This window comes from Anolis sagrei, chromosome 7, assembly GCF_037176765.1.
Source record: "Anolis sagrei isolate rAnoSag1 chromosome 7, rAnoSag1.mat, whole genome shotgun sequence".
Lineage (NCBI taxonomy): Eukaryota > Metazoa > Chordata > Lepidosauria > Squamata > Dactyloidae > Anolis > Anolis sagrei.
This window is the reverse complement of record NC_090027.1, coordinates 43,213,683-43,232,002: the sequence shown is the minus strand read 5'-3', so window position 1 is coordinate 43,232,002 and position 18,320 is coordinate 43,213,683. Positions and strand designations below refer to the sequence as shown.

At 49.7% G+C, this 18,320-nt stretch overlaps 1 protein-coding gene across 1 annotated transcript in view; it reads left to right on the top strand.

The window, feature by feature from the left end:
* The window catches only part of LOC132782387 (FXYD domain-containing ion transport regulator 6-like), a 30,278-nt gene extending 22,355 nt beyond the window's left edge, over positions 1 to 7,923 (top strand). The window contains exons 3-8 of the mRNA XM_067470823.1: positions 503 to 541; positions 639 to 713; positions 2,159 to 2,195; positions 4,935 to 4,984; positions 5,131 to 5,173; positions 5,413 to 7,923. Coding sequence (XP_067326924.1) covers positions 503 to 541; positions 639 to 713; positions 2,159 to 2,195; positions 4,935 to 4,984; positions 5,131 to 5,159 — 230 coding nt within the window. The 3' untranslated portion in view covers positions 5,160 to 5,173; positions 5,413 to 7,923. The remainder of the gene's footprint in view (positions 1 to 502; positions 542 to 638; positions 714 to 2,158; positions 2,196 to 4,934; positions 4,985 to 5,130; positions 5,174 to 5,412) is intronic.
* Positions 7,924 to 18,320: the final 10,397 nt, after the last annotated feature.

Here is an 18,320-nt window from a genome sequence, read left to right as displayed (position 1 = left end):
ACTGGACTTCACGTCAGGGGAAAACCTTTACCTTTAACACAAATAAACAAATACATAGTAGCTTCACACACAGCAGCCTTCACACTGGAGCTTTCTTACATGAGTCTTCTCTCACACTGAGGTTTATCTCACACTCCTCAGGACAGCACTAGCTTTTGCCCACTAACTCTAACAGGCTTCAGCCTACTACTTCTTTTCAGTTAAGCTTAAATGGCTGAGGGGGAAAAGGAAGGGGTCTGAGGCTGTTACGGATTGTGGGAATTGAAGTCCAAAGCAACTGGAGGGAGGGAGCGACCAAGTTGGCCCATGCCTGTTCTGAGGCTTTCCCAGGCTTCCGATCCCTACCTTGGTAGTCAAAAGAGGGGCTATGTTTTGTTGTCTTGGCCACATAAGGAGACCCCCAGGTATGTCAAAACATGCTTTTAGCCCCCTCCTGAAGCCCGAACTGGTCCCATGCCGGAGTGACCTGATCCCACTTTGTCCCTCTCTTTGCTCTTTCCAGTTGCTGACCAAGAAAAGGAGAAGGACCCCTTCAACTATGGTGAGCTCCTGCTGCCCACTGGGGGGAAGGGGCATGGTGTGTCTGGGCCTGGAGGGGCTCCCTGCCCACCCTCACCCCTTGCCCTTCTCTCCCTCAGACTACCAGACCCTCCGGATCGGCGGCCTGGTCTTTGCCGTGGTCTTCTTCACCGTTGGGATCCTGCTCATCCTGAGTAAGAGAGCCTGGTGCTGGGAAAGGGGGTGCTTTGGGTGGAGGCAGGGCTGCAAGCATGGACACTTGTGGCCTCAATGGGGGAGGTCCCATTGCCCATTATCCAGGAGCAGCCCTTGCCCAAATTGGGGTGAGGGGAGCTTACTTTACTTACTTACTTACTTAGGCGATTCCTCATTGGACGAGTAAGATGGTCTTCCTTGATGACTATTTTTGTGGGTTTGTAGGTGGCTGTGGAGCCCTATGCTTGACCCTCATCTTCTCCCACAGTGAAGGCATTGGTTTCCAGGTGGAAGGCGGTCCCGGTCGGGGTTGGCTTGACGCGCCTTCCTCCTGGCACGTTTCTCTCTTTCACCCTCCACTCGTGCCTCCTTGAATTCTGCAGCACTGCTTGTCACAGCTGACCTCCAGCTGGAGCGGTCAAGGGCCAGGGCTTCCCAGTTCTCTTTGCCGTGTCTATGCTAAAGTTTTTAAGGTTGGCTTTGAGGCCATCTTTAAATCTCTTTTCCTGTCCACCAACATTCCGTTTTCCGTTCTTAAGTTCAGAGTAGAGCAACTGCTTTGGGAGACAGTGGTCAGGCATCCGGACAACGTGGCCGGTCCAGCAGAGTTGATGGCGGAGGACCATTGCTTCAATGCTGGTGGTCTTTGCTTCTTCTAGCACGCTGACGTTTGGCCGCTTGTCTTCCCAAGATATTTGCAGGATATTTGCTGATGGAATTGTTCCAGGAATTGCATGTGACGTCTGTAGATAGCCTACGTCTCACAGGTGTATAGCAGGGTTGGGAGGACAATAGCTTTATAGACAAGCACCTTGGTCTCCCTACGGATGTCCCGGTCCTCAAACACTCTCTGCTTCATTCGGGAAAATGCTGCACTCGCAGAGCTCAGGCGGTGTTGTATTTCGGTGTCTATGTTGACTTTGGTGGAGAGGTGGCTGCCAAGGGAGCGGAAATGGTCAACATTTTCTAATGTTACACCATTAAGCTGTATCTCTGGCATTGGGGAGGGGATGGCTGGTGTCTGCTGGAAAAGCACTTTGGTTTTCTCGATGTTCAGTGACAGGCCAAGCTTCGTGTATGCTTCTGCGAAGGTGTTTAGAGTGGCTTGTAGATCTTCTTCTGTATGCGCACAGATGACATTGTCATTAGCATACTGGAGTTCTATAACAGCTTTCAGTCTGCTGAGGTTAAACAGCTTGCCATCTGTCCGATAGATGATTTCCACTCCGGTGGGAAGCTTCCCATCAACACGGTGAAGTATCATAGCGATGAAGATGGAGAATAGAGTTGGGGCAATAACACATCCCTGTTTGACACCCGATTCCACCTTAAATGGGTCACTTTGGGAGCCATTGCTGTCCAAGACTGTTGCCATCATGTCATCATGAGGGGAGCAAGAAGTCGCCGACCTGGGGGTTCATTGCTTTCATGCTTTCTTTTCCAGGCAGACGGTGTAAGTGCAGCTTCAACCAAAAGCCAAGGTGAGTGGGGCGGGATTGTGTGGGGTGGCCTCACTTATTTATTTATTTATTTATTTACAGTATTTCTATTCCACCCTTCTCACCCCGCAGGGGCCTCAGAGCGGATCACAATGCACGTATACATGGCAAACGTTCAATGCCGTAGACACACAACATATATAGACAGACACACAGAGGCTATTTAACATTCCAGCTTCATGAGGGTATCCTGGCCACCAGGGAGCTGTCGCTTCACTGTCCATTTGTGACACTGATGAAGTACTTCCTCATTCTTTGCACACTTGTTGGAGATTTTAAGGCATCATAAATAGTTAAATTAGCCTCCCTGCATGAGCGTTACCTAAATTTCCTACTTAATCAAGGAATCATAGAATCAAAGAGTTGGAAGAGACCTCCTGGGCCATCCAGTCCAACCCCATACTGCCAAGAAGCAGAAATATTGCATTCAAAGCACCCCTGATAGATGGCCATCCAGCCTCTGTTTAAAAGCTTCCAAAGAAGGAGCCTCCACCACACTCCGGGGCAGAGAGTTCCACTGCTGAACAGCTCTCACATTCAGGAAGTTCTTCCTCGTGTTCAGATGGAATCTCCTCTCTTGTAGTTTGAAGCCATTGTTCCATTGCGTCCTAGTCTCTCTCCAAGGAAGCAGAAAACAAGCTTGCTCCCTCCTCCTCCCTGTGGCTTCCTCTCACATATTTATACATGGCCCTCATCATATCTCCTCTCAGCCTTCTCTTCTTCAGGCTAAACATGCCCAGCTCCTTAAGCCACTCCTCATAGGGCTTGTTCTCCAGACCCCTGATCATTTTAGTCACCCTCCTCTGGACACATTCCAGCTTGTCAACATCTCTCTTGAATTGTGGTGCCCAGAATTGGACACAATATCCCAGGTGTGGTCTAACCAAGGCAGAATAGAGCATGGGGAGCATGACTTCCCTGGATCTAGACACTAGGCTCCTCTTGACACAGGCCAAAATCCCATTGGCTTTTTGTGCCGCCGCATCACATTGTTGGCTCATGTTTAACTTGTTGTCCACGAGGACTCCAAGATCTTTTTCACACTTACTGCTCTCAAGCCAGGCATTGTCCCCCATTCTGTATCTTTGCATTTCGTTTTTCCTGCCAAAGTGGAGTATCTTGCATTTGTCACTGTTGAACTTCATTTTGTTAGTTTCGGCCCATCTCTCTAATTTGTCAAGACCGTTTTGAATCCTGCTCCTGTCCTCTGGAGTATTGGCTATCTCTCCCAATTTGGTCCCGTCTGCAAACTTGATGATCATGCCTTCTAGCCCTTCATCTAAGTCATTAATAAAGATGTTGAACAGGACCAGGCCCAGGACAAATGCAACTGTCTTTTGGGCTGCAAAGGTCGACAGCAAGCTACACAAATGGTCAGAAGCTCACTCTGACCCGGGCTGGCTTTGAACTCATGACCTTTCGGTCAGTAGTGATCTTAATGCAGCTGACTCTCAACCAGCTGCGCCACAGTCCCGGCATACTTGGACTCCACTTGGACTCCATCTTCCCTTCATGACCGTTGTCCAGGGTGCGGAAGGGCCATTAGCCTGCTGTCCAGTTACTGGGGGAGTGGGTTTGCACAAGAATAGTACCCCCCCCCCAGTGGCACAATGGGTTAATCCGCTGAGCTGCTGAACTTGCTGATTAAAAGATCGCAGGTTGGAATCCGGGAAGCGGGATGAGCTCCTGCTGTTAGCCCCAGCTTCTGTCAACCTAGGAGTTTGAAAACATACAAATGTGAATAGAACAATAGGTACCACTCTGGTGGGAAGGTAATGGTGTTTCATGTAGTGCCACATGTTTTAGAATTGCTAGGTTGGCAGAAGCTGGAGCTAACAGTGGGAGCTCGTTCTGCTCTCCAGATTTGAACCACCAACCTTTCGGTCAGCAAGTTCAGCATCTCAGTGGGTTAACCCACTGCGCCACCAGGGGGCAACTGATAAATAATAATAATAATAATAATAATAATAATAATAATAATAGATTGATATTCCACCTTTCTTTCGATGGGTACTCAGAGCGGATTACAATATAGAAGCAGACACAGGCAAACATTCAATGTCTTGTTACAATGAGACACCAACACACAGGCAAAGGCAAAGGCTTCTCCTTTCATTTCTGGCTGTGATGGCATGTTATCATTGATTCCCACCCCACACTATAGCCTTATTGTTCTCTTTTTCCTCTACTTTTCTACACTGATATGAGTTCGAAAGGACACTGGCCTCTTCCACACAGCTGCATAAAATCCACATTGAACCAGATTACATGGCAGTGTGGACTCAGACAATCCAGTTCAAAGCAGATATTGTGGATCTGCCTTGATATTCTGGGTTATATGACTTCGTGGTGCAGCGGGTGGCACAGCAGGTTAAACCACCGAGCTGCGAAACTTGCTTTCCAAAAGTTCGGCAATTTGAATCTGGGGAGCGGAGTGAGCTCCCACTGTTAGCCCCAGCTTCTGCCAACTTAGCAGTTCGATAACATTCAAATGTGAGTGATCAAGAGGTACCTCTTATACGGGAAGGTAATGGCGCTCCATGCAGTCCACATGACCTTGGAGGTGGCTAGGGACAACGCCAGCTCTTCAGCTTAAAAATGGAGATGAGTGTCAGAGTCAGAGCTTAATGTCAAGAGGAAACCTTTACCTTTACCTAGTCCACCTTTTCTTATGACCTGGGGTCTCTCTCCCTCTCTCTCCCTCTCTCTCTCTCTGTGCAGGGCTCCTGGAGATGCAGAGGCACCAGGGGAGAATCTGATTGCCTCCAATGGTAAGAGGGAGGGGAGCAGGGTGGGGGGCAGTGTATCCCTCAGGAATGAACCCCTCCCCATGAATTGGAGAGGTCTGAGGCTTCAAGGATGGAGGGTGGGCAGCACTGGCACGCACAGCCCTTCCTCATTCATCTTGTCTTTGCAGCCACCGGAGCACAAAAAGCCGAGAACTGAACACAAGCCATGAGGTGAGCTGCCCACCCCCTCATTGGGGACCCCCACTACTTCCTTCCTTGGTGGGACGAGGCAGCCTTGCGTTGGCATGCCCTCCTGTGTCGGAGTTAGCATTTGTGCCGATGGGCCTACACTTGGGGTCCCCTGCCCCTTGTGGTTGGAGGGGAAGCCCTTACTTTGGACCATTGGGGTTTCCAATTGCAGGGAGGGGCCCCCCCATAACTGCCTCTGCTCCCCTCCTCTCTCTATCCAGACCAAGAGACCCAGCGACGGACTCACGGACCCCTTGCCCCCGATGCCCCGCCACGTGGAGGAGAGCGGTGCTGCGGAGGCGCAGGGGGGGCAGACCGCTCCCTGCCTCGCATCGCCCCTCTCTCTCAGTGTGCCCCCTCCCCACGGAACAGCGCCCCCTCCTCTCCCCTCCCTCCCCACGCCAGTGCTGTCCGCCCTGTGATGTTCATCCGTGGTGATTGTGGCCTCCACTTTGCTGTCGTCGTGTGAGTCTGTCGCTCCTTGCCAGCCTTGTGCCCTTGTGACATGGTGGTGGTGCGCTGCCCTTGGAGGAGAGGAAGGAAGGAAGGAAGGAAGGAAGGAAGGAAGGAAGGAAGGAAGGAAGGGCAAAGGGTTTCTCCAGAAGAAGGGAGGGTGTTCTGGAACTTCCACCTGGGGTCTCATCCTTTGCAAGGCCCAGCACAGAGACCCTTCCCACCCAAATGGGGGTCTCTTCCCTTCTGGCTCAAGACAGATCTGGGAAGGGGAAGACCCTCCCTCACTGAAGGTGTTCAGGTGGGTCTGGTGCCCCCAGCCCCATTCTCTTCACATCCAGCTATTGGCAATATTGCCCTGTTTTGCAGAGTGTTTTCCCAGAGTGCTTTGCAAAACCTCCACGAGAACAGAGCAGACGCTATGGTTGGCACGGGCAAACTTGGGCCTTCCAGGTGTTTTAGATTTCAAATCCCACAATTCCTAACAGCCTCGGGCTCTTTCCTTTCATAATATGGTTGCACTATTTACAATAATAAGGTTTCTATAAACGACATAAACAAATACATAGTAGTTTTCCACACAGCAGCATTCACACTAGAGCTTTCTCACTGGGGGCTTCTCTCACACTGAGGTTTACCTCTCACTCCTCATTCCTAACATCCTCAGGCCCTTTCCTTTAATAATATGGTTGCACTATTTACAATAATAAGGTTTCCATAAACGAAATAAACACATACATAGTAATTTTCCATACAGCAGCTTTCTCACTAGAGCTTTCTCACTGGGGGCTTCTCTCACACTGAGGTTTGCCTCTCACTCCTCAGGATGAAAGTTTTAGACTCCAACTCCCACCATTCCTAACAGCCTCAGGCCCTTTCCTTTAATAATATGGTTGCACTATTTACAATAACAAGGTTTCCATAAACGAAATAAACACATACATAGTACTTTTCCGCACAGCAGGCTTCACACTAGAGCTTTCTGACTGGGGGCTTCTTTCACACTGAGGTTTGCCTCTCACTCCTCAGGATGACAGTTTTAGAATTCAACTCCCACCATTCCTAACAGCCTCGGGCCCTTTCCTTTCATAATATGGTTGCACTACTTACAATAATAAGGTTTCCATAAACGAAATAAACACATACATAGTACTTTTCCACACAGCACCCTTCACACTAGAGCTTTCTCACTTGGGGCTTCTCTCACACTGAGGTTTACCTCTCACTCCTCAGGATGAAAGTTTTAGACTTCAACTCCCACCATTCCTAACAGCCTCAGGCCCTTTCCTTTAATAATATGGTTGCACTATTTACAATAATAAGGTTTCCATAAACAAAATAAACACATACATAGTACTTTTCCACCCAGCAGCCTTCACACTAGAGCTTTCTCATTAGGGGCTTCTTTCACACTGAGGTTTACCTCTCACTCCTCAGGATGAAAGTTCAACTCCCACGATTCCTAACAGCCTCAGGCCCTTTCCTTTCAGAATATGGTTGCACTATTTACAAAAATAAGGTTTCTATAACACAAAGAAACAAATACATAGTCGCTTTCCACACAGCAGCCTTTACACTGGAGCTTTCTCACACGAGGCTTCTCTCACACTGAGGTTTACCTCTCGTTTCCCAAGATGACACTAGCTTTTGCTCGCTGACTCTAACAGGCTTCAGCCTACTGACTCTTTTCAGTTAAGCTTAAATGGCTGAGGGGGGAAAGGAATGGTGGGGTTTGAAGTCCAAAATACCTACCAGAAGGGCCCAAGTTTGCCCATGCCTGTCCTATGGTGAAGGAAGGAAGGGAAGGAAGGAAGGAAGGAAGGAAGGAAGGAAGGAAGGAAGGAAGGAAGGAAGGAAGGAAGGCAGCCCTAGCCCCTGCTTTGGGTGTGGGCTGTGCTAGACAAATCCCAGGGCACCACTTCTCCAGTGGCTTCCAGGTGCCACCCCTCCTTCCCTCAAAGGCGCAGCTGCCCCCACGCTTTGGCTTTGTGCCCCCTCCCTTTCACGCCCCACGTTGCCTCGTGGCCTGTCTGTCATGTGCCCCTCGTCGTCGTCGTGTGCCGTTGGTGAGCAGCCGTTCCGGGGCCAGCTGTGCAAATGTCGTGACCCTGACCTCTGGCCCTCTTCCGAAGACCCTTCCCTTGTGGTCGAGGACCTCTGCAGTATTCTTATTATTCTTATTATTATTCTTCTTAATTATTATTATTTGTCTGTGTTGTGTCTCACAACCCGAGAAGGGAACAAAGAGAACATGGAATAAAATCTTGTTTCTATTTCAAGGGCTCCTCTGGCTCTTTCTTGGGGGGGGGGATGTTGGCGGAGGGCGGAGAAGGGGGAATCTGAGGGCCCACCCCAAGCGAGGCCCCGCCTCTTTGGAGGGCATCCATGTGGCTCTTGGGAGGCTGCCCAGAGGAGGCCTCAGAGGGCTTTAATTGGCTGTCCGAACAAGACTAATGGGCCGGAGCCGCAGGGTCAGCACCGGACCTGGCTCACGTTGGGTGGAGGAAGGAGGGGGGTTGAAGGTGAAATTGCCCCATTGGCCTCTGGAAAAGAGAAGAAGTTGTCTTGCCAAATGCAAGGGAGGCTCTGTTTTTAGAAGCAGTATAAGGATTTCTGCAACTAATGTTGGAGTCTGGATTGTGAATCTTCAAAAGAAACATTAGACGTGGCTGTACAGGACCATTCCTCTATTTTACTCTGAAGCATCTATAACAACTCTGCGGGGATTCGATCTGATACCTTTTCCACTCTTACCTGGCTACAACCCACTTGCTGTGGTGTCAGTAGAAATATAATAAATCTCACCCAGAGCTTGGAAAGTTACTTGTTTGAACACAAAAGTAACATTTCCAAATTGATCTCACTGGAACGGGGAAGACTTGGAGGTTTTGACATCTGCTGAAAACTAGGAAAATGGGGCTTACATACCTGTGGAATAATGTCCAGGGTGGGAGAAAGAACTCTTGCCTGTTTGAGGCAGGTGTGAATGTTGTAATTTTTATTTATTTATCGTGTCATCAGCAACCATACCATTGTATTGCAATTCTAACAGAGCAAAACAAACACACAGATTAAAATGAAAAAGAAAAAAACCCACAGATTTTGCAAATTTGGTAGTTGGTTAAATGTCCTTTGACCAGTATCTGGTCACTTGGAGTGCCTCTGGTGTTGCCGCAAGAAGGTCCTCCCTTGTGCATGTGACGGGGCTCAGGGTGCATTGTACCAGGTGGTCAGGGGTTTGTTCTTCTCCGCACTCGCATGCCGAGGATTCCACTTTGTGGCCCCATTTCTTAAGGTTGGCTCTGCATCTCGTGGTGCCAGAGCGCAGTCTGTTCAGCGCCTTCCAAGTCGCCCAGTCTTCTGTGTGCCCAGGGGGGAGTCTCTCATCTGGTATCACCCATGGATTGAGATGCTGGGTTTGGGCCTGCCACTTTTGGACTCTCGCTTGCTGGGGTGTTCCAGCGAGTGTCTCTGTAGATCTAAGAAAACTATGTCTTAATTTAAGTCGTTGATGTGCTGGCTGATACCCAGACAGGGGATGAGCTGGAGATGTCTCTGCCTTGGTCCTTTCACTATTGGCTGCTACTTCCCGGCGGATGTCAGGTGGTGCAATACCGGCTAAGCAGTGTAATTTCTTCAGTGGTGTAGGGCGCAGACACCCCGTGATAATGCGGCATGTCTCATTAAGAGCCACATCTACTGTTTTAGTGTGGTGAGATGTGTTCCACACTGGGCATGCATACTCAGCAGCAGAGTAGCATAGGGCAAGGGCAGATGTCGTCACTGTGTCTGGTTGTGATCCCCTGGTTGTGCCAGTCAGCTTTCGTATGATGTTGTTTCTAGCGCCCACTTTTTGCTTGATGTTCAGGCAGTGCTTCTTGTAGGTCAGAGCACGGTCAGAGTGACTCCCAGGTATTTGGGTGTGTTGCAATACTCCAGTGGGATTCCTTCCTTCCCAGGGAATAATCCTCAGAGCTCGGGATGCTTGTCTGTTCTTGAGATGAAAAGCACATGTCTGTGTTTTAGATGGATGAGGGATCAGTTGGTTTTCCCTGTAATAGGCAGTAAGAGCACCTAGAGCTTCAGAGAGCTTCTGTTCTACCATCTCAAAGCTCCCTGCTTGAGTGGTAATGGCATGATCATCAGCATAGAATGTCGTTAAGAACTTAGGTGTTGTTTTGGATTCCTAGCTGACAATGGAGGCTCAGGTCGCTGCTGCCAGCAAACAGGCCTTTTTCCATCTACGACAAGCGAGGCAATTGGCATCCTACCTGTCGGATGAGGCTCTGGTAACAGTCATCCATGCCACGGTCACATCTAGGCTGGACTACTGTAACACCTTGTATGTTGGCCTTCCTATGTCTACGACCCGAAAGTTCTGTATTGTTCAAAATGCTGCAGCCAGGTTACTCCAAAATCGCCTATGAAATGCCATATAACACCAGTGCTGCGACATCTAAATTGGCTTCCAGTTGATTATCGTGGTCTGTATAAGATGCTAGTCCTGACCTTTAAAACTTTATATGGCCAGGGTCCATCCTATCTTAGAGACCATCTCTCCTTCTTCCATCACCAGAGGTCGCCACGTCCTTCCCAACACAACTTACTCTAGATACTGGGTCCTAGAGAAGTGCATTTGGAAAGTACCAGACGCAGATGGGCTTTTTCTATTTCTGCCCCTGCCTTATGGAATTCCTTGCCTCCCTATATGAGAGCCATGCGTGACTTAGGGCCTTTTACTCTAGCACTTAAGACCTGGCTTTTTACTAGAGCATTTGATCTATGGGTTGTTGTAGGTTTTTCCGGGCTATATGGCCATGTTCTGGAGGCAATTTTTCTCCTGATGTTTCGCCTGCATTTATGGCAAGCATCCTCAGAGGTAGTGAGGTCTGTTGGAATTGGGAATATGGGTTTATATATCTGTGGAATGACTCTCACAACCACCATGTTAGACTACACAGAGAAGCCATTGAAATCCACAAGCATGTGGACAATTTCAACATAAAGGAAGAAACCATGAAAATGAACAAAATCTGGCTACCAGTATTAAAGGACTCAAAAATCACAACAGCAAAACAACAGAGGGGAAACAAACAGGCACATAAAATCACTCTCAACAAGGGATCCCCCCCGGCACTTCCAAGCCATTGAATGCTAATCAAGGTGATCAGCTGAAACATTCACACCTAGCCCCAGCAGACAAGAGTCCTTTGTCTCATCCTGGTCATTCCACAGATATATAAACCCTTTTTCCTAGTTCCAACACACCTCACTACCTCTGAGGAAGCTTGCCATAGATGCAGGCGAAACGGCAGGAGAAAATGCCTCTAGAACATGGCCATATAGCCCGAAAAAACCTACAACAACCCAGTGATTCCGGCCATGAAAGCCTTCGACAATACATTTGATCTATGTTAATTTATTAATATCTGTTTGTATGTATTTTATTCTGTACAATTTTGCTATGTAAATCGCCTAGAGCATCTCGGATGGAGGGCGATTAATAAGCAATTAAAGATGATGATGATAATGATGATGAATGTTACAATTGGCCACCTTGATTAGCATTTAAAGGCCTAGCAGTTTCTTACTGCCTGGGGGAATCCTTTGTTGGGAGGGGATTAGCTGGCCCCGATTGTTTCTTGTCTGGAATTCCCCTGTTTTTGAGTGTTGTTCAACAACACTCCCACCTCCCAACAAAGGATTCCCCCAGGCAGGAAGCAGCCAGGCTTTGAAGTTGCAAGGACATTAAAAGCCAGTCTCCACACGCCACCCCCACCTGGCATCCAACATGGAGCCCGAGATGTGTCCACTTGCTGGCCACACTGAATCTTGCATAGCACCGCGATAGAGATGGGAAGGCGCTGAGACCACACAGAGCTCAGATTTTGTTCATTTTCATAGTTTCTTCTACCTGGTTTCTGGCTACCAGTATTAAAACAAACTCTAAGATAAGGACAGTAAATAAAGAGGAACACTCAAAAAGCAAGGGGATTCCAGACAAGAATCAATCAGGCCCAGCTAACACCTCCCAACAAAGGATTCCCCCAGGCAGCAACCAGCTAGGCTTTGAAGCTGTATGGCCATTAAATGCTAATAAAGTGGCCAATTGCAGCATTCACACTTGCCTCAAGCTGACAGGAGTTGTTTCTCTCACTGTGGACATCATTCCACGAATATATATAAACCTCACTTGCCTAGTTTGCATCAGATCTCACAACCTCTGAGGATGCCTGTCATAGATGAAACGTCAGGAGAGAATGCTTCTGGAACATGGCCAGGCAGCCCAGAAAACTCAGAGTACCCAGTGAATCTGGCAATGAAGGCCTTTGGCAATGCTCCCAATAATCATAGAATCAAAGAATTGGAAGAGACCTCCTGGGCCATCATCCAGTCCAACCCCATTCTGCCAAGAAGCAGGAATATTGAATTCAAATCACCCCTGGCAGATGGCCATCCAGCCTCTGTTTAAAAGCTTCCAAAGAAGGAGCCTCCACCACACTCTGGGGCAGAGAGTTCCACTGCTGAACGGCTCTCACAGTCAGGAAGTTCTTCCTCGTGTTCAGATGGAATCTCCTCTCTTGTAGTTTGAAGCCATTGTTCCATTGCGTCCTAGTCTCCAAGGAAGCAGAAAGGAAACTTGCTCCCTCCTCCTCCTCCCTGTGGCTTCCTCTCACATATTTATACATGGCACTCATCATGTCTCCTCTCAGCCTTCTCTTCTTCAGGCTAAACATGCCGAGCTCCTTAAGCCGCTCCTCATAGGGCTTGTTCTCCAGACCCTTGATCATTTTAGTCGCCCCCCTCTGGACACATTCCAGCTTGTCAATATCTCTCTTGAATTGTGGTGCCCAGAATTGGACACAATATTCCAGGTGTGGTCTAACCAAAGCGGAATAGAGCATTTGGAGCATGACTTCCCTGGATCTAGACACTATGCTCCTCTTGATGCAGGCCACAATCCCATTGGCTTTTTTTGCCGCCACATCACATTGTTGGCTCATGTTTAATTTGTTGTCCATGAGGACTCCAAGATCTTTTCCACATGCTGCGGAGAGCCCCGGAGAGCAGCAGCATGGGTCCATGTTGCAACTCCAAGGTGTGTTTTTGCTCAAAGCATTTGTAAGGGACTCTTGTTTACATCTGGAGACCTGCTGAGCATCCCAACATCTCTGGTGGCTATCACTCGAAGGCTTCAATCTTGCACCTGGCCTGATTGAGAAGCGGGAGCCTAGGCCAAGGCCACCCCTCAAGGTCCTTCATCACATTCCAAGCCTCCTCCCCATTTAGCCAATTGACAGAGTCCGTGGCTTGAGCCAGAAACAAAGCCAACCTGGAGGAATCTCTAAGTAGCTCAGTAAGACAGAGATTGCATGAAGAGACAACTAAGCGCCAGGCCACTCTCTCCTAGAAGATGTGGCTTCTACCTGCAGGGCCTTTGTTGTTGTTGTTTATTTGTTCAGTTGCTTCCGACTCTTTGTGACCTCCTGGACCAGCCCACGCCAGAACTCCCTGTCAGCCGTCACCACCCCCAGCTCCTTCAAGGTCAGTCCAGTCCCTTCAAGGACACCATCCATCTGCCTTGCCCTTGGTTGGCCCCTCTTCCTTTTTCCTTCCATTTTCCCCAGCATCATTCCCTTCTCCAAGCTTTCCTGTCTTCTCATGATGTGGCCAAAGGACTTCATCTTGGCCTCTAGTATCCTTCCCTCCAATGAGCAGTCGGGCTTTCTTTCCTGGAGGATGGACTGGGTGGATCTTCTCGTGGTCTCCTCCTCCAAGGATGCCATCCATCCATCTTGCCCTTGGTCGGCCCCTCTTCCTTTTTCCTTCCATTTTCCCCAGCATCATTCCCTTCTCCAAGCTTTCCTTTCTTCTCATGATGTGGCCAAAGGACTTCACTTTGGCCGCTAATATTTTTCCCTCCAGTGAGAAGTCGGGCTTTCTTTCCTGGAGGATGGACTGGGTGGATCTTCTCGTGGTCTCGTCCTCCAACACCACAGTTCAAAAACATCTGCCTTTACCTTTGTGAATACAGTCACCTGTCAACCCAGACCTGGCCCCACCTGTGGGCCTGCTTCCCACCTGGCCTCACCTGGAAAGCCTCCTCAGAGAGAGGGAGGGATGGAGAGGTATTTCCCCGACCCCTTGCCCCCCCCCCAGTGGGTGAAAAGGGGGAGGGAGGAGGAGGGTCCCAGGTGAGCCCCCCCCCCTTTCTCCCTCCCTCCAGGCCTGTCCCGCCCTTCGGGGCTGAAGGAGAGGGAGCTGGCCGCCTCCTCCTCGCCTTGTGACCGGGCTAAAGATTACAGCGGGGCGGTTAATGTTTAATGGGGGGCCCTCCCTCCCTCCCTCCTTCCCCCCTCCCCTCAGAAGAACTGCCCTCCTGCTGTCTCCATCCCGAAGGACATTGAGGGAAAGAGAGGCAGAGAGAGAGGAGGAAGAGGAGAAGGAAAAGGAGAAGAAGAGGCGCAACAAGCAGAGATGGCAGACGGTGAGAAGACCCCCCCTCAATAGGAGAGCATCCCGGGGGGGAAGGGGCCCAGGGAGGGAAGGGGCAGGGAAGGGAAGGGGGAGTGGGTCTCTCCTTCCTTCCTTGACCCCCTTTCTTTCTCTACCTTCTTCTCCTTTGCAGAAAAGTTTCCCCAGGAGGAGGTGGACCGCTTCTCTTATGGTGAGGAGGGGGGGCCACGCCAGGGGGAGAGGGGAGGGGGATTCTCGCGTGCCCTCCAACACTCACTCACTTTCTCACTCATGCTCACTCACACTCTCTCATACTCACTCACTCATGCCTACACACTCTCACAGGCCTACGCAACTCTCACACGCTCACTCTCACACACTCACACTCTCTCACACACTCATGCTCTCTCACTCATATTCGCTCACACATTTATTTATTTATTATTTATTTACTTCATTTATATACCGTTTTTCTCAGCCCTTGGGCGACTCTCTCACTCTCACACATTCATGCTCACTCTCACTCACACTCACTCATGCTCTCTCACACTCTCTAACACTTTATCACACATTTATGCTCTCTCTCACTCTCACACTCATGCTCACTCTCACTCGCTCTCATGCTCTCTCACACATGCTCACTCTCTCCCACTCCACACTCGTGCTCTCTCTCATTCACTCACACTCACTCTCTCACACACACCCTCACATACTCCCTCGCACACTCATGCTCACTCACTCACACACACTCACGCACTCTCACTCTCATTGTCACTCACTCACACTCTCATTCATACAATTTCTTTTACATACTTTCCATCTTACTTGCTCACTCACACATGCCCACACACACTCACAAGCCCACACACACTCTCATTTTCTCACACTCTCACGCTTTCTCACACATTCACTCTCACTCGCACACACACTCACTATCACACTCACTCATGCCCACCTTCACTCTCACACACTCACTCACTCAGACTTACACACTCACTTATGTCCACTCACGTACACTCTCACCCCTGTCCTTTTTGCGTGGCTTCCAAACCAGAGAGCCCTGAACAGTTGGGCCTGTGGACCCCCCCCCCCCCCCCCCCCCCCGGCTGAAATACTCCTTGGAAGCCCTGTTGCCAACAGATTGCGCAGTTGAGATTGAGACCCATGATTTGCCACCTGAGATGCCAAGGGGGGGGGGGGGGGGAGGAAGCCAAGGGGGGGGGGGCTGTTGGAGCACCCTAGGCCTTCCTCCCCCCTCCCCAGCCTTCCTGTGGGGGGAACTAACCCCTCTCCCTGTTCCTTTTCCTTTTGAGATTATGAGACCATCCGTCGCGGAGGTCTGATTTTTGCCGTGGTCGCATTCATGATCGGACTGGTCATCATCCTCAGTAAGTGTTTTGGTTCTTGGGGGGGGGGCACAACTATTGGGAGACCCTCCAAGTGCAAGAGAGTGTGTGTTTCCCTCCTCTGTGGGAAACACCAGGCCTTGAGGAATGGCAGGTGGGTGCTCGTCCTTCCCAGTAAAATTCCACCTTGGAGGCTGGGCCGAGGGGCACAATGGGGTCCTTGTCTGGAAGTGGCACTCCCCGCCCCCTCGAAATGGGACCCTGCCCTCCCCTTCGATCCCCTTGAGCTGCCATTGCCTGCCCACCTCACCAGCTGCCACCCAGGTGAGATGCGAGGAGGTGCGTGGCTCTGGACCACTTGCAGTGCCCTTGTGATTTCACCTTCCAGCCTCAGGCATTATTTCCCTCCCTCCCTCTTTTCTGCCCCCTTTTTTTGGGAGAGGGGGGGTAGAGTGGCTGCCTTCCTTGCCTGGCTCCATTCCAGCTTTGGTGGGGAAATTCCAGCCTTTCTTCCCAATGGCCCAGTGGAACTTTCCACGCTGGGTTGGGCCAAAGACATCGATCCCTATCCTGCCAGGGACCTATTGCCAGGTTTCCTTGCCTTTGATTTGCAGGGGAAGGGAGTCCCATCCCTGGGTTTTGAGGTGTGCGCCCCCTCCCTTGCCATCAGGAATAAACCATCCCCGCCCCTTGCCGTCTGGCAGGATTTTCTTTTTATCTCTATGGAAAGTTCCAGCTCCTATTCAGCAGCAACAACTACAACACCAAGCCCACTTTTGCAAGAGAATTGGGAAACTTTGGGGTTATTTTGCTTTGCAGGGAGGAGTAGAATAGCCAATGGATTACACTCTGTTCCTGGGCAATAAATGTCATTTCTTAATTGCTTCTATCATAAAAAACATAGGAAAGGTTTGTTGTTGTTCATTCGTTCAGTCGTCTCCGATTCTTCGTGACCTCATGGACCAGCCCACGCCAGAGCTCCCTGTCGGCCGTCACCACCCCCAGCTCCTTCAAGGTCAGTCCAGTCACTTCAAGGATGCCATCCATCCATCTTGCCCTTGGTCGGCCCCTCTTCCTTTTGCCTTCCACTTTCCCCAGCATCATTCCCTTCTCTAGGCTTTGCTGTCTCCTCATGATGTGGCCAAAGGACTTCAGCTTTCCCTCTAGTCTCCTTCCCTCCAGTGAGCTTTAGTCGGGCTTTATTTCCTGGAGGATGGACTGGTTGGATCTTCTCGCAGTCCAAGGCACTCTCAGCACTTTCCTCCAACACCACAGCTAAAAAGCATCGATCTTCCTTCGCTCAGCCTTCCCTAAGGTCCATCTCTCACATCCGTAGGTTACTACAGGGAATACCATGGCTTTGACTAGGCAATGGATCTTGGTTGCCAGTCTGATGTCTCTACTCTTGACTATTCTATCGAGACTGGACATTGCTCTCCTCCCAAGAAGGAAGCGTCTTCTGATTTTCTGGCCACAATCTGCATCTGCAGTCATCTTTGCGCCTAGAAATACAAAGTCTGTCACAGCTTCCACATTTTCTCCCAGAAAAAGTTTAGTAAACTGCAAAAAACTTTTTTTTTTTGCAGGAGGGATATTCTGCAGCACATTTTGTGATAGTTTTCAATGGATTTCTGATAGAGCAGGCATGTGCCAACTTGGGCCTTCCGGGTGTTTTGGACTTCAACTCCCACAATTCCTTACAGCCTCAGGCCCATTCCTTTTCCCCTTCAGCCAGGCATGTAGTAGGCGGGGGGGACGGGGACGGGATGGACTCGAGGGGCTTCAGCCTCCCCCCCCCCCCCGAAATTCTCATGGTGGTCCACGAGAAGGCCTTACTGGTGCAATATTTCATAGAATCATAGAATCCTAGAGTTGGAAGAGACCTCATGGGCAATCATCCAGTCCAACCCCATTCTGCCAAGAAGCAGGAACATTGCATTCAAATCACCCCTGACAGATGGCCATCCAGACTCTGTTTAAAAGCTTCCAAAGAAGGAGCCTCCACCACACTCCGGGGCAGAGAGTTCCACTGCTGAACGGCTCTCACAGACAGGAATTCTTCCTTATGTTCAGATGAAATCTCCTCTCTTGTAGTTTGAAGCCATTCTTCCATTGCGTCCTAGTCTGCATGGAAGCAGAAAACAAGCTTGCTCCCTCCTCCCTGTGGCTTCCTCTCACCTATTTATACATGGCTATCATATCTCCTCTCAGCCTTCTCTTCTTCAGGCAAAACATGCCCAGCTCCTTAAGCCGCTCCTCATAGGGCTTGTTCTCCAGACCCTTGATCATTTTAGTCGTCCTCCTCTGGACACATTCCAGCTTAGAGTCTCTTGAATTGTGGTGCCCAGAATTGGACTCAATATTCCAGGTGTGGTCTAACCAAAGCAGAATAGAGCATAGGGAGCATGACTTCCCTGGATCTAGGCACTAGGCTCCTATTGATGCAGGCCAAATTCCCATTGGCTTTTTTTGCCGCCACATCACATTGTTGGCTCATGTTTAACTTTAAACTGTTATGTTTATTCATATCATGATCTGATCACCATACTCAATATATCCCATATGCATGGGGGTATTGGGGTAACACGATACAAAAGGTTTGCTAGGGTAGACCCTTTTTCACTCAGACTCAGCCCCCTTCAAATCAAACTCATCTCCCCCCCCCCCCGAATAAAAATCCTGGCTATGGACCTGCCTTCAGCCACTTATGGTTAACTGAAAAGAGTTAGTAGGCTGAAGCCTGTTAGAGTCAGTGGGCCAAAGCTACTGTCATCCTGAGGAGTGTGAGGTAAACCTCCATGTGAGAGAAGCCTCGTGTGAGAAAGCTCCAGTGTGAAGGCTGCTGCATGTAAAGCTACCATGTATTTGTTTCT